Here is a 16,511-nt window from a genome sequence, read left to right as displayed (position 1 = left end):
AGTTCAAGAGGAGAGCAAGTGAAGAAGAGAGGAGAGGAAGTGGAGAGATGAATGGGAAACTTTGGGTCTTGATGGACAAGGCTAGCTTTTAATCACACTGAGGCTACTCCAATCGCAGTGATTTGGAGCAGGGATGTTGATCTAAATAAACAGTTGTTCTTCTCATGGGTTATCATTCTTCTCTGAGTTTTGGCTGTGAGAGCAGGGTGTAAAGAAGTGGAATTAGACTATTGGGTGGCATAATTCTTTCCCCTAAAAAAACAGTTTAAAAGAAAGAAAAAATAGTTTTCTCTAATGAAGGTAAAAATCACCTAGCATGAAATCCCCTGGAACTATATAGTCTTTTTCCTTTTTAATAAACAAAACATTAAATGTTCTCTACATGAAAGTACCTGGATAGATCTGCCTGAAATTTGGCAGGCTTCAGCCATTCTTGAGGGGATTCTTTGGCTAAAAATCTTACCCATTTTTGTAGAAAGTGAAAAAATGCAAGAGCTGTTTTCATATTCCCCATTACAGTAAATGGAGTTGAAACAAAGCTTTGGATTTTTAACAGATCAGATTCAGACCCAAATAATGAATGAAATTGGAATGACACAGAGCATATCTGAAACCGATTGGACTGCTTCCAAATGCTACAGATGCAAGACAAATCTTGTGGTCACTGCACACCCCTTATATCTTATTTGTCTCGACTTTTCGTTTGAGAACTACTAGCCTCGCATGGCAGAAATTATTTTTTGTTTTTCCCCCTATTCTTTGCTGTCTAGTATTGAAGAATACAGTGGATACTGAATATACTGTAGGAAGGTATATTTACACTTTTTATTTTATGTCAGAATATTGCTCCCCTATTACAATCTTGAAAGAGAGAGGGTTGTGGTCCACTGCTATCCTAGTCTTGATTTAAGAGATTTATACAGTTCCAGTCATTTACCAAAAGGTCCAGATAACTATAACCAAAATACAGCCAATTAAACAAGTTGAGGTTCTTAAAATAATAAAGGACCCAAAATCTGATCTGAAAACCTATCTGCGAACTAAACATTGACCAAGCAGACTAGATAAATCTGCATATCAGCTTGTCAGAGTGGCACAGCTGTCCATCTCTCTCCATGACACATTCATAATTAGCACCTTGCCTCAGGGGATTGTGGATTTCATATAATTCTCCTGTGGCAGTCAGTGACCCGTCCTAAGCAGGGTTGATTGGTGTTATTAGATAACATCTGTGTGAAAACGTATTATTGTGAGTTGAGATGAAGTCTTGTTCCCTTTAGCATGGCTGATAACTACAGTTATAAGTCTGGGCCTTAGCATTATAATATAGTGGCAGAAGCCTGATCATATGAGCTAATAGAAGCAGAGCGTGTTACTCTTTCCATGAGGTAGTTGACAACAAAACCCACCTAAAAGTATTGCAATACTGCAGTTGTCCAAGGCAAACTGCCCTAGACTCTATGTCAACCGAGCACATGTGATCCAACAAATAAAATGATGGATTAAGAACGTGGCTTTCTGAACTTCTTCTGCTTCTTTGTGTCCTGTTTTGCTTGGACAATGTTTGAAATGTGGAGCCATGTCAGAGAATAGCATGGATACTCCCCACACCAGTCCAATACCAAGGCTGGATTTAGGTTTGATGAGGCCCTTAGCTACTGAAGGTAATGGGCCCTTTATATGTCCAGCTGTCCTTTGTCAACAACAAATTGTTGCTGTGGTTTTATTATTATTGAATATATGCTATATGGTAATTTATGGACCTAATAGTTCCATACACAACACAAAACACTGTGGCTGTATGTAGGTTTTATTTTATTAGTTTTTTTATCTTATATTTTGGAAATGTAAATCCAGTTTTTTTCCCTTTCAATTTTTTTGGGGGGCCCCCAAGAGAGTGGGTGGCGCTGTGGGTAAAACCTCAGCGCCTAGGACTTGCCGATCGCATGGTTGGCGGTTCGAATCCCCGCGGCAGGGTGCACTCCCGTCGTTCGGTCCCAGCGCCTGCCAACCTAGCAGTTCGAAAGCACCTCCGGGTGCAAGTAAATAAATAGGGACCGCTTACCAGCAGGAAGGTAAACGGCGTTCCGTGTGCTGCGCTGGCTCGCCAGATGCAGCTTGTCACGCTGGCCACGTGACCCGGAAGTGTTTGTGGACAGTGCTGGCTCCCGGCCTATAGAGTGAGATGAGCGCACAACCCTAGAGTCTGGCAAGACTGGCCCGTACGGGCAGGGGTACCTTTACCTTTACCTTTAAGAGTGTGGGGTCCTAAGCTATAGCTTGTTTAGCTTATATGTAAATCTGCCACTGGTCCAATATCCATCCCCAGAAGCTGACAGGCCTGAAAAAGGAGTAACCACGTCATCCAACCGTTCTGTGTGTTTTCTCTGTGGCTGCACATCAACACAGACATCAGCACAAAAAAACTGCCACTGCTTTGGGCAGAGAAGTACATCTGAGTTAGCCTTAAGTAGCATATAGGTACAATTCCCAAATGTCTTTCATTACAGTCAGAAGATGGAGTTCATTTACAAAACACTGTACTTTTATAATTGCATATGTGCCAGTGCAAATTGAAAAACGGAAACATGGTAGCATGTGTTCCACTAGGATATACAACTTTCCATGTTAACTGTAGGATAGGAACATGAAGGAAGCTCATGTCTCCCTTCACTGACTCATGTGCATTGCTGCGGCAAAAGTCACCTCTCAACTCCTCCTTCCTTCCCTCCTTCATCTATTGCCACTAGGCAAAACTGCTCATACACAAACTATCCACAGAAGCAGCATACTGCACAGAGGAGTACGCACATGGGTGGTCACAATAAATAATTAGGGATTGTTCTGGCTTTTCTTTATTGGTATTATTCCACCACACAACTTGTCAAAAAGGCAATGAGAAATATTAATTAACCAACACATTGTAACTCAATATCTCCATAAAGAAAGCATCTAAGGCTAATTCTGAAGAAAGTAGAGAATGAACTACATGGTGTCTGTACAGAAAGTTGAGATTCCTCCACTTCCCACCAAGATAATTGTGAAATTTAAAAACAACCAAAGAAATTTCAAGTTTAGTCTTCTGTACTTGAACAAACAATACTTACTAGAGACCTATCTATTGCAAGCAAAACTTTCCACAGTGAAAATTATACTCTTATTCATTCATTGTTCATGTACAGAAAATCCCATAGGCATGAATGGGCCTCTCTAAGGCCAGCTGAATGCCATAAATCACAGCACCAGCACTTTAAAGCAATATTCATGTAAAGCTGCTGGTGATCAGGATTTGGGGAGAGCAGGAAACATGGAGGAACAGAAAACATAATCCATAATATTATTAAATCTTTGTAGTGCCAGTGTTAGTATTTTATATGTCTAACATCAAAGCACTTAATTTCCTCCACTTCTATTATATCAAAATTAATCACTTACATGACCACTGTAATTTATATTGGATATTACTGCTTTGAGTTTTTCATTAAAATCTGATTTTATTAATAAAACACATTCTTTCTGTGACAACAGACTAAAGTGTTATTTGACACTGCTGACTGGAGATTGGGAGTTAATCCTAACAGTAATTCTGCCAAATCCCTTGATCCCAACAATTGGAAATCTGTTTCTGTTTGCTTTCACTACAGTATATTCATAGCATCTCAACTTATGCTACAGAAGCTAAACTAATGAAGAAAGTGTCCCTAGTACTTATGATGCAGGAAAAGAGAAAACACTACCTCACACCAGATAGCTGGCTTTAGCTGCTTGGAAAAGAAAGCCCACATGCCTTCTTCACCTCTTGTTGGCTCTCAGATGGATACAGTGATGATGGAGGGGCTGAAATTTGCCTCTATGCCTGCCAGGTGATTGGAATTTCAACTGCTCAGCAGAGACAGAAAAAGGGTACATGTCTCCACCAACTCTCATCAACTAACAACAGGGGAGGTTTTGCTTGTCCCTGACCTCATGCTGCATTTCTATAAGATCACACTCCCTGGGGCAGGATTATGTCCTGGTGAAAACAAATTGTTGTTTGACCACAAAAACACCCAAACATTATGGACATGTGGACCTACTTCTTATAAAGACAGACAGAAAATACACACACAAACACACTCCAAACAAATATGAAAGCTAAAAGGTAAGAACAGCAGTTTTAACTAGGGAAGGGCAAACATCTGCAGAACTCCTTGGACTGACTTGGAAATGAATTAAATTCTTTACTCAAAAATTGGAAACAATTGCAGTTCATTTTCAGAGCCTGTGACATAAACTCAACAAAAACAAAAGGAGCCCCTTATTCCTTGGCAGCTGACCACTGTCCAAAACATCCTCCCTAGGCTTCCCTTTATTTATTAATTTCAAAAGGTTTATAATTTAAAATTAATTTGAAAGAAGATTTTTAAAAGATTTATAAACAATGCACATTATAGTGGCATGGTGTACAGGAAACCAAAAGTGATACAGTTAAAGTAACAGCACTACATTAGTAGACAATCAACAGACAATAACTAAGAATTGTATTCAGAAAAGGTGTTGGTAAATAAAAAAGTTTTGAAAATGCATCTAAAAGAATAGATTGTTGGCCAATGCCCTATTTCAAACATTTATGAATTCTGCATTAAGGTGGACACAACACTGAAAGACCTACTATTGGCAGATCCAAGGCACATAGCTTCTGGACTAACCTCATGGACAACTATATCGGATCTACTGTGGTAGACCAAACTGCGGGAGGCAGTGTAAGACAGGAGTGCCTGGCGTGCTCTGGTCCATGGGGTCATGAAGAGTCAGACACGACTAAACAGCACTGTGGTAGCCAAGCCTTGAGGTTACCAGTGTATGGGCACTGTGGTCAGATTACCCTTGTTCATGAACAGCTGAAGTTGGCATTCTGTTGAAGCTGGTAGAACCTCTTAAAAGGTAAAGGTAAAGGTACCCCTACCTGTACGGGCCAGTCGTGTCTGACTCTAGGGTTGTGCGCCCATCTCACTTAAGAGGCCGCGGCCAGCGCTGTCTGGAGACACTTCCGGGTCACGTGGCCAGCGTGACGAAGCTGCTCTGGCGAGCCAGCACCAGCACAGCACATGGAAACGCCATTTACCTTCCCGCTATAAAGCGGTACCTATTTATCTACTTGCACTTAGGGGTGCTTTCGAACTGCTAGGTGGGCAGGAGCTGGGACCGAAAGACGGGAGCTCACCCCGCCGTGGGGATTCGAACCGCCGACCGTACGATCGGCAAGTCCTAGGCGCTGAGGTTTTACCCACAGTGCCACCCGCGTCCCAGTAGAACCTCTTACTAGCTGCTGAATCCACTTGACAAAAGATGAATCAATAAGTAACCCCAGAACACAAACCTGTTCCTTCAGGGGATGTGCAGCCCCACGCAGAACAGACAAAAGCTAACTTCCAGAATACAGAAATGTACAAGGCCTCCACTTGCCAGGATTCATTTATCACTCTATTGGCCCTCATCCAATAAACTTATTTACTAGCAAGTAGAAATGAGGGTGAAGAGGGACGCGGGTGGTGCTGTGGGTTAAAGCCTCAGCGCCTAGGACTTGCCGATCGAAAGGTTGACGGTTCGAATCCCGCTGCAGGGTGCGCTCCTGTCGCTCGGTCCCAGCGCCTGCCAACCTAGCAGTTCGAAAGCACCCTCGGGTGCAAGTAGATAAATAGGGACCGCTTACTAGCGGGAAGGTAAATGGCGTTCCGTGTGCTGCGCTGGCTCACCAGATGCAGCTTGTCACGCTGGCCACGTGACCCGGAAGTGTCTGCGGACAGCGCTGGCCCCCGGCCTCTTGAGTGAGATGGGCGCACAACCCTAGAGTCTGGCAAGACTGGCCCGTATGGGCAGGGGTACCTTTACCTTTACCTTTAGAAATGAGGGTGGGAGTAGCAACAGAAGAAATCAGAATGGAAAGAATATTAGCTCCTCCCGCCCATATACCCCTGATTCACTGCAGATACTCTGTGGCATACCATACCAATGGAGAGGTAGCAAGGACAATGAGAAGAAGAAGAAATCCCTTCCTTCTCCCTGCCATCACTACAGCCACTAGTTCTACCTGCTGGTAAGTAAGGTGAGGGATGCTCTGAGGGAGGAAAGGATGATGAGGATGTGGAGAACGAGGCCTGGAAACTTCTCAGGTTCAGACAGCAGAAGAACAATGAAAACATGGTACTCACCAGCTTGATTGGTCGTAATGATGACTGCAGCAAATTGCCTTGCAAAGGTGCTCAAATCTGACACGCCATTAACTGCATCTATCTCAAAGGTGTAATTTGTGTGAGCCAGGAGGTCCACCACAGTCACAGTGGTGTTGGTGAGGCCGATCTGACGTGGAAGGAATCTCACATTAGTACTACACGGATCACACAGCTTTGCTGTTCCTCCACATTTCTTGCAGACAACGTTGAAAGTGACATCTTTCCTGCCCCCAGTGTCCAAAGGCCAGCTCCAATCTAGGATGACTGATGTTTCATTGATGTTGGAGATAACATTTCTGGGAGCAGAAGGTGGTCCTACAGACGTAACGGGAAGAAAATGATGATTGTTTCATCTGCTTGAATTCAAAGACAATAAAGCCACTCAAATATGCATTTGATAATTGTAGGTATCATGTTTTTTAATGATCTGCCTCATTTCTCCAAAGACGTTTCATAGAGATATTTTTCTTTTAATGGTCTCTTGCACTAACAAACTAGGACTGCTTTTATAAAGGCATTTAAAACCATTTGCTACTGATCATAATCACTTTTGTGAAACATCTGCCTGAGAAGTCTAGTATTGGTTGTACAAATATTCAAGTATGGGTTTCTGTGCGGCCCTTAGTTACAGGGCACAAGGAAACCCACCCTTGAGTTAGTTATCCCCAAGGTGTATGTCTGAAGAGGTACAACAATGACTTAAGGATGATTATGGCCTGCAGTATCATCAGTTTTCCAACACAAATTACAGGTATCAAGCTTTGTTGCTCCTCCTCCTCATTGCTAAAATCTTATGTAGATGGCACACTGCAATGTTAGATAAGCAAAAAAGGACAGAAACCAAGCTTAAAGTAGATTAGGATGTAAAGTTGTAAAAGACCATTTCTGCAGCTATTAATAAAGATGACCTATTTGGTTCAGGAATCAAAATGCACAAACATAGTGAGAGAATCTTATCAGCAACTACAGTGCAACAGTATAAAAAATTATTTTCAAAACATAGATTTTTCTTTCTTTCTTTCATTATGCACCTTTAGGTGCTAGACACAAACATTCTTCTTTAACTAGGCCTTTCGCTGATTGACATCTGATGCCCTTTAAAATGTGTTGCAGAACAGGAGATTATTGGGTAGTCTTTGTTCTTATTTTTATTATGCATTTTGAGTTTTTTATATTGTAATTTTATGTTGCGAACTGCCCTGAGATCTATGGATGTAGGGCAGTATACAAATTGTAATAAATACTCCTACTCCTACTACTATACTTACAGGAGAGTCTGAAACACAAGCAACCTTTTTTATTACACTGTGGTTACTCACTTGTGCAAGCCATAGATGGAGGGTCTCTCTCAGAGCGAAAGTAATTCTTTTCACACTTGCAGTTCGTAGAACCTTCCACATTTGTAGAACTGTGAGGCGGGCATTTGGCACACTTAACATTACCAGCAAAGGCTTTGTAAAATCCTGGTCGGCAAGCTGTAAAAGAACAGTAGTTGGTTAAAATCTCTCATATAACATTGTTCTATCATTCTTTGCTGAAGATGAGTAATAACCAAGGGAAGGATGACTACTGGTTCCTCTACCAAAATTAAGCCAAAATTAAGTATAATTTGAAATTGATTGTCTAAATTTTAATATTTCTCCTTTTTTCTTAAGTAATGTCAGGCACTCAGGTACAAGTACCTTGAGCAACAGGCAGGTAGGCAGTGTTTGGGAAAATCCAGATGGGCAGTACTGGACCTCCAGTGTTGCTTGACTTCCCAAGGAAAATGGATTGCTGTGTGAAGTCCTAGCCACTGCTGTGTGAATGGCAACCAACTGCAATAGCAAAAAGAGCACAGATCCGATGTCTGATCCAAGTTTCCAAGTTTAAAGTCCATGGAACCTAATAGCTGTGGGTGATTATCTTGTGTAGGTCAATAGACTAATAAAATTGGGATGTTGAAGTGCTCAAGCCAAGCACTTGAAAAGCCTCAATAGGTTTTTGAAATCTTCAGCTTGGAAATTCTAGCATCCCTTACTGCCAATTTCTACTTTGGGGAAAGGAAGATTAACTTATGGAAGGAAGCAGAAGAGTGCAGTAAGTGTGGAGAACAAGGATGTCACATGCAGAAAGAGATCATGGGACTTGCAAGCTCTGAATAATCTCTAAAACCTGACAACTGAATTCACATTAACAAAAAGCTGCCAATTATGCATTTTCAGATAAGTCCCCAATTCTATTCCGTGCCACACCCAATCATGAATTTGACTCTGTGCTTTCTTTGCAAAAGGTTTGGGTTTGAGGATGATCAAACTTTATGTTGGTTTGATCTCTTCAGCACAACAAAGCCACACAAAATTACTAAAGAAAATGTAAACAGTGCAATGCTCATCCCACCTGAAAATTTGCAGAAGCAAAAAAACAACACAGAGCTTCTTCGGATAAAAAGAAACTCTTTATTGATATAAGCTATAAGACTGTTTCTTTTGTTAAACATGACTGTTAGGGAAGATGCTTGGGACAAACTCCAGGTGGTGGCATTTCATTAATATTGGTACATTCTATAGTCTTTCTCATTGCCCAGACTCAGCCAGTACCGCACACATGAAGTTCATACATAGCAAAAAATATGCATGACTTTATAGCAACTGCATCTAAATTCAGTCTAACCGATTAGACAAGAGAGTGGACAAAAGGACACTGTGAATGAAACTCTGCCATGGTTTCATCTTATTCTGTAAACTTCACTTTATTAAATATACTTTATTAGATAGTTATACTGTGTTTTGATGCATGTGAGCAAGGAGTGCCCCTCAATTCCCCGGAGGTCTAGCAGATGAGAACATTGCTTCTGCTCTGAAAAGGTCCCAGAGATGCATTCCTCTACCACTAGTATACCACTAAGTAAGCCCCACAGTGTTCAATGTGTTTATTGCCTAGCCTAGTGTACTTAGGATTGCAGTCTTGGTAGGTTGCTTCCAAGATCTGTATATAAAAACCTGCAGCAGGCCAGTGTACTTACCTGTGAACAGATTTATGAGTACAGTACACACCTCAGACTGCCATATTAAGTGGCAGGTTTGAAGGAACAATGGACCACCTGTGTGGTGAATCACAAGGAAAGGAGTAATTCCCCCACCAAGCTACAATTATCAGAGGTACTTGGGAAGTGGCATTAACTGTGAAGCTGCTCTAGACACGGAATCTCTGGGAGGGGAATGGGGTCTCCTCACAACTCTCAGCACCCTCAATAAACTACAGTTCCCATAATTCTTTGGAGGGAGCCACAACTGTTTTAAAATGGTATCATACTGTAGTGCTTTAAATTTATGGTTTGAATGTGGACAAAGACAACATTGGGCCTACTGCACAACCTATACCATATGTTTATTTTAGTATTCTAAAATGCCTTGAGAGGGGTGGGTGTGGGTGTGAGTGAACCACAACATGTTAAAACACTAAAACAAATAAATGGTATAAAATGCTTTTTGATAAATATGGTATCAATGTGTTTATGTAGGGGTCCACAGAAGGAAAAAAAATACAGACCTGCCCACAGACCTCACTTAATAAAAGGCAGGAAAAACTGAAGCAGAACACCACAAGAAAATATCACAACAAAGCCAGCTGAATCTGTTTATTGTCTCTAGAGGCAGAAACTTCACCAGAAACTGGCATTTTTCTCATTGCTCCGCTACAGTGCTGTGAAGATAGCAGTTACGAGGGAAATGAGCTAGTTAAAGCCCAGCATGCCCTAGTGGGAGGATTCTGATTTCTATCTTCACCTTCTATCTTTGTGTGTCAACTGAAGCTAAGATTATTCAGTGCTACAGCCCTCAGGAAAAAAATTTAAGTAGGCGATTACAGTGTAAATTAAAAACTTGGAAACAGTATGGCACGAAAAGGTGGTCACACCAATTTTATTATCTTTGACATAAGAAGATGGGAGAAAGAATTGCAGCCTTCATTTCAACTGATATTTATTTTTCAGGGGCAGGCACATATATAGGGCTGGAAGAGCCACATTTGATTTTGTCAGATGATAGGCACTTTGAAAAAGACAAACCTAAATGTGAGATATGAGCAACATTTTTATTCATAAGCTTATAAATGCAACTAATGCAACAGCAGTGTTGGAAACATCCTTCCTGCCCAACCTACAAAGTGACACACAAGCAGCAAGGGGTTAGATATCTGATAAACTCACAGCCCAAACTCTATCACTCATAGTATCCCAGCCAGTAACTCTGCCAGTGTAATATATGATACAATTAGGTAGCACGATGTGGGTGGGATTTATTGGCAAGGAAGCCCACACACTTTTGGCTACAAACTTGTGCCATTGTGATGAGTGACGCAAACATGTCATAAATACAGGCTTTCTGCCACAAGCACAGAGCACCTCTAAGCTTCATTTTTATTGGAGCTCCGATATTTAGGTGTTATGGTCAATCAGCGCAAACACACTGGGAGGATTTACAAGTACAAACCCTGGCATTTTAATGAACACATGGATAAGTAAACAGTAGGCAAAAAGACACTAATTTCTGGCACTGATTTCTGGATGATTCTATGCTGCCTTAGGTCTCATCTCCATAACATATCATACCCTCCAATAACAATTTGGGGTGATTGATTGCTTATCAGTTTGGAAATGACTTGGGATGGAAGGATCCAAAAACAGAAGAGTGGCTTCTAAATTCTTTAAAAAGAAACAAAGAAACAAAGAAAGCTAATAAATACACAGAAACACACACACACACACACACACACACACAGACACACACACACACACACACACACAGAGAGAGAGAGAGAGAGAGAGAGAGAGAGAGAGAGAGAGAGAGAGAGACTTGACAAGAACCTCTGAATTTACAGGACTTAGGAAATGTTGGTGGCAGTTGAGTCTATAAGGGAAGGACATATTAGAGTAACAGGCTCAGTTTGCCTAGAAAGAGAACCTCCAGAGGTACATAATGAATGCTAACTACAGAACTCCCGTCTTTGTTGCTATTTTTTGTTTGGAAGAAGGTCATCTTGCTGCTGAAATCTACACCAGAATCTTGGATTTCCCTTTTATTTTCTACAGGCAGGTTTTGCTTCTAATGCTGAGGAGAGGGGGAAAGGACATGGGTTAGGTAGAAATGATCTGCTCAATTAAAAGATTATTCATTTATATGCATTTTTTTAAGGGCTGCATTAGCCAATAAATTATATGACTTTACAAAGGAATCAGACAAATTCGTGGAGGCTGCAACTATCAGTGGCTACCCATTATGGTGATGCTATGCCATGGCTACTCTGAGATTAGAGACAGCACACTTCTGAATACCAGTCCCTGGGGAACAACAGCAAGAGTCATTGGCCTCATGTCCTGCTTGTGGACTGACTATAAGCACCTACTTGGCCACTGAGGCAAACAGGATGCTTGACTAGATAACCCCTTTGTCTGATTCAGCAGCATTCGTAAGGTTGACAGTAAGCATCAAAGTGTCATTTATTTCTATTTTCTCTGGATTGCATCAGTTGGTGCCGGGAGGTCCTTTTTAGATGTTGGCCCTTTATACAAAGAGCAATATCAACTGGAAATACAAAGTATAATGCCATGAAGCATATGCTAAAGAAGCTTGTTTCCTGGATTGGCTTTTCTAGGCCCACTTGTCTGTGCAAGGTCAAAACAACAGTTTATTTGTGAAGAGAGCCATACTGTATGATCCAACAGGAACTCCATTCTTTAAGTTCTGGACAGAAGCACAATACTTTGAGTCAAAGTCTGCAGCATTTCAATACACTGGAACTGAATATGTGCAGTCATTCAGCTGAGCAGGCAATGGGCAGCAGTGACCCTACATGTTCTTCTGTTGTTCCCTACTGCTCAATTAAAAGTAGAGGTTTCGGGTGGAAACACCCCTCTGCTAATATAAAGCTCCGTGTTTAGAAAATAAGCGGAAATAAACCAGCATGACTCATACAGGTATCAGCTCCTGCATGCTTTAACAAGACAAGGTGTCAACAACCCAAGAATATACTTCACACACATCTTTGTTCTATACATAGAATATCAAAGTGCACCAATTACACTAAGGATAAAACTGTTCCATCATCTTCTTTTTTTAATCTACCGACACTGGCCCAGTTCAATTATATCTGTGCTTCTTAAACCAATATATGCACATGCCTTTTGCTTGAACAACTTCCTGTTCTGATGTGAGCCACAATTAAAACAGAAAATCTCTAACTGTGGTTCCCCAGTTCTGATGAAGTGAAAAACTATGGCTAAATATATACATCTTGGTTTAATAGCAGCTTGCCATGAGAGGGTGTGAGTGTGTGAAAGGCAGAGGCGTAGGAAGGAGGATGCGGTGGGTGCTGTCTGCCCCGGCTGTCATGACTGAGGGGGGGGGTACCAAAATGGCAGGTGAGTGGGCGGCACATCTTGCGCCCAGCAGCAGCAGCTGTTCTGACACGGTGGCAGAGAGCAGGAGGAGAGTGAGCAGCAGCTTCCTTGCCCCTCTCCTACTCTGAACTGTGGCACGTGGGAGGGCACCCTCCTCACCCCTTGGGAGTGTTCCCGCCCTAGGCAGCGTGGGCCATATACTCTGCTGGTGGCGAAAGGTTCACACACATCTTGCATTAGTGCTTATGTGGCAATGTGCTCATCTCTCCAGTAGCAAGGACTCCTAAACTATACAGTAGTACCTTGGGTTACAGACGCTTCAGGTTACAGACCTTTGCTTCAGGATGAGAACAGAAATCATGCAGTGGTGGCGCGGTGGCAGCAGGAGACCCATTAGCTAAAGTGGTAACTCAGGTTAAGAACAGTTTCAGGTTAAGAATGGACTTCCAGAATGAATTAAGTTCTTAACCTGAGGTACTACTGTATCACACAAAGAACCAACAATGTTATGGATTGTGTGTTGCAGGATATCAAGTAGAAAGAATTCATAGTTCAACTTGTTCAAATAATTTGTGAAATATTCTACAGCTAATAAAATGCTGACTTCCAAAAAATGTGCTTCCCTCTGCAATGAAATAATGCATTTAAAGGAGATACATAACAGTCCCCCGCACACAATCTGACTTTTAAATGTATTTCCAGTGCTTTTTTTCTTTAAAAAAATGTTCAGGGGTACTCTCATTTTCCTACTCATATTGAAATAATGTGTGTTTGTGCCAATCTGAATTCAATTTTTGATGACCAATATTAAAGTGAGAGATAACTAATCCTAACTGATGGTACAGTGGTACCTCAGGTTACATATGCTTCAGGTTACAGACACTTCAGGTTACAGACTCTGCTAACTCAGAAATAGTACCTCGGGTTAAAAACTTTGTTTCAGGATGAGAACAGAAACAGCGCAGCTGCAGCGGGAGGCCCCATTAGCTAAAGTGGTACCTCAGGTTAAGAACAGTTTCAGGTTAAGAACGGACCTCCAGAACGAATTAAGTTCTTAACCCGAGGTACCACTGCACTAATAAAGGGTTTGTTTTTTGAAAGGCAAGAATGGATCAACAACAAAACCCACAAACTGAGGGCAAGTTCCTATTTGCTATACCTGCAATGAAACCTCCCAAAGGGATGATAAGAATGTGCAGATCCACATGACATTGGCAAGGTCAGCAGATACAAAAACAAACTTAAAGGTACTGACCACAGGAATTATGCATTAGCACTGCATTAGCATCACTGCACTGCAAAGTTCTTTAGTCCTTTCTTTCCAACCTAGGCATCTTTCCCAGCAGGAATGTCTCATAAAGCAGATTTTCAGCAAACCGTTTCCTTGCTGCAATACACGTTCCAACAGACCTCATTGTGCTTGCTATATAAAAGTCACAACCTACTGAACAGCAGATGCACACTGACGTGAAGTCTTTTCTTTCTAAGCCGCCAACATCCTCCCCCCCCCCCAACCCGTTGCCTGGTAAGGAAACATTTCACACCTCAATAAATAGTGGACTTAACATTTCCGACTTGGCTTTGGCAACCAGGAAGGCCAAGGGCACAGCACAAGGGCTGCTGCAGCCTGTTCCCTTTTCAGAGAAAGTTTCTAACAAAACGAAGCAGAGACTGTTCAGTTTCATTTTCCACAGCATTAAACAAGTTCAGTCTAGATTTAATCGATTTTCTATGCAAAGGAGTAAAGGGTTCTGAAAATGCTTGGCTTCACAGTCAATATAAGGAATAAGATATTAGTGGTTCTTTGTTGCATTGGGTTTAACCAGTGCTCAAGATCTGTTTTCTGTACACTCAGGGCTTTTTTTTCAGCCAGAACTCACCAGAACTCAGTGGGCACCATTGTCATTCTAAGAGAACAAGGGAAGCATTCATGGTGAGTTCTGGCACTTCTTTTTCTAGAAAAGATAGCGCTCTGTACAGTGCCTAGAAAGGGCAAGGAATCTTTCAGACCAAGGGCAACATTCCCTTCTGACCAACCTTTTCTCCTCCATCCAGGAAAGCAAGAGGCATCATCTGAGTTCTTGGATACTTTTTAGTCAGCCAAAGCACTAGGGACATGTGAAATGGGGGGGGGGGGATCTGGCTGCAGAGGAGGTGTGGTCTAGGAAGAGTCCCAAGGACCAGAGCCGACTGAAGGACTGCATTTGGCCCCCAGGCCTTTGGTTCCCCACTCCTGGCCAAGGACATCACCACTACCAAAAGTAAATAATTAAAGATTATGAGTGATAGTCATCCAAGTCCTGTTCTGAGCAGAGCCACTGAAATAAAATGATTTCTGTGGGTCTGCACTGAATGTAACTTAGTTGGCTATCACCCTATGGCAGAGCTACTTCCAGACAGGTAGCTCCAGAGCAGAAAAAGAGAACAATTAAATAATTTACAACATGGCATCCTTTAAGCCATCACCAGAGATGGGCTGCCCCACCCTGTCCAATGATAGGGTTGGTCCTGTAATGATCATATGATCTGCTCTGTATAGTATAAATATTCAACACAGTCTATGCATAGTGTGGCATTTCAGCATTCTATGATAAAAAAGATTAACACTTTTACACAGTCACATAGCACTGCATATGATACATTTGAAAATTGATGTTAGCGAATGGATGTTCTTAATCTTACCCATGAGTAATCTTACCCATTTACTTCCCACATTTTATATTTCACACTGATCTGTGACCTTAACATTTTCATCAGATACTTTTTACATTGGCTGGAGTCCCAGGTCAAATTATTCAACAGAAACAATCCTTCCCCATTGTTTAATAACTGTTTCTGGCAGACATATTAATTATATGTACATAAGAGATAGTTTCATCCCAGGGGAACAACAGTGTACCTTTTCAGCTGTATTCCATAATAGCTTCCCATTATTGTTATCCGGGTTTTTCTATCTCTTTTTATAAAGTGGATTACCACAGTAACAATGGATAATAATACAGTTTTAAAAGGTGATATATCACTACATCAGCAAGTAAAAATAAGGCCTATCATCACAGAGAGCTAGTGATGCAATAGGTTAAACTGTAGAAATCCAAGTCTATTTGCATGTAAAATGAATTCCTTTCATTAGACACTAAACTATTGGGAAATTAGTTTCACTGACTGACTCTCAGAGTTCTGAGCATGGCTTTGGATGTCACATTAAATTATGTTTGACCATGACAGAAACAAGCCTAGGTGATCCTCACATTGGCATGACCACACACACACACACACTCTGGGGGGGGGGAGGGAGAGGGAGGCGGGGGGGGAGCCATATTGGAAGCTTTCACTTCTGATTCTTCTCCCAACCCATAAACTGTGATTAATCTTAATTGTGGTTAATTAAAATTAATCAGCTTTATAAACTATGGTTTAAAGTATAATTGTTTCAAACAAACCATGGTTAATCACATTGTTGGTGGTTTGGGTGACACAACAAGCTATGGTTAATTTTTTGAAAAGCTTCTTAAATTGCCCCTACTGGTCTGATGGTGGTGACCAAACAGGATTCTAGGGGTACATCGCAAAAAAAACATTCGGGAAAAGAAAACCAGCTTGTGTAGAAAAGACATGAAACTAAAATGAAGTCCAGTGAAGAAGGAGTCAGTTCTTTCTAACGTCCCAGAAACCTTTTCTGCACACTGATGGATTTATTTTTATTTCATCCTTGCTCACAAATAAACTTTGTTTTGTATTGGTAAATGACAGGTCACAGCGTAAACATCTTCAGATTCTGTTTTTCATTGTTTTAGGTGTCAACATTAGCTTAAGTCTTATTGGGCTATAGACAAACTCACAAATTCCACCCAACACTCCTAACTGCACAGATTAAAAGATCTTGTACCTTCTTCTGACTGGGGCATTGGTCTTTAGCT

The 16,511-nt window shown here is 41.4% G+C and overlaps 1 protein-coding gene across 5 annotated transcripts in view; it reads right to left on the bottom strand.

Moving 5' to 3' along the window:
- Positions 1-16,511, bottom strand: part of EPHA3 (EPH receptor A3) — a 201,079-nt gene that overhangs the window by 61,369 nt on the left and 123,199 nt on the right. For all 5 annotated transcript variants that reach the window (XM_053386347.1, XM_053386346.1, XM_053386344.1 and 2 more), the window contains 2 exons: positions 7,532-7,687; positions 6,192-6,527 (listed from right to left, as the gene is read on the bottom strand). In XM_053386347.1, coding sequence (XP_053242322.1) covers positions 6,192-6,527; positions 7,532-7,687 — 492 coding nt within the window. The remainder of the gene's footprint in view (positions 1-6,191; positions 6,528-7,531; positions 7,688-16,511) is intronic.

Source organism: Podarcis raffonei, chromosome 4, assembly GCF_027172205.1.
Source record: "Podarcis raffonei isolate rPodRaf1 chromosome 4, rPodRaf1.pri, whole genome shotgun sequence".
NCBI lineage: Eukaryota > Metazoa > Chordata > Lepidosauria > Squamata > Lacertidae > Podarcis > Podarcis raffonei.
Note: the sequence above shows the minus strand (reverse complement) of the source record. Positions and strands in the feature narration are given on the sequence as shown.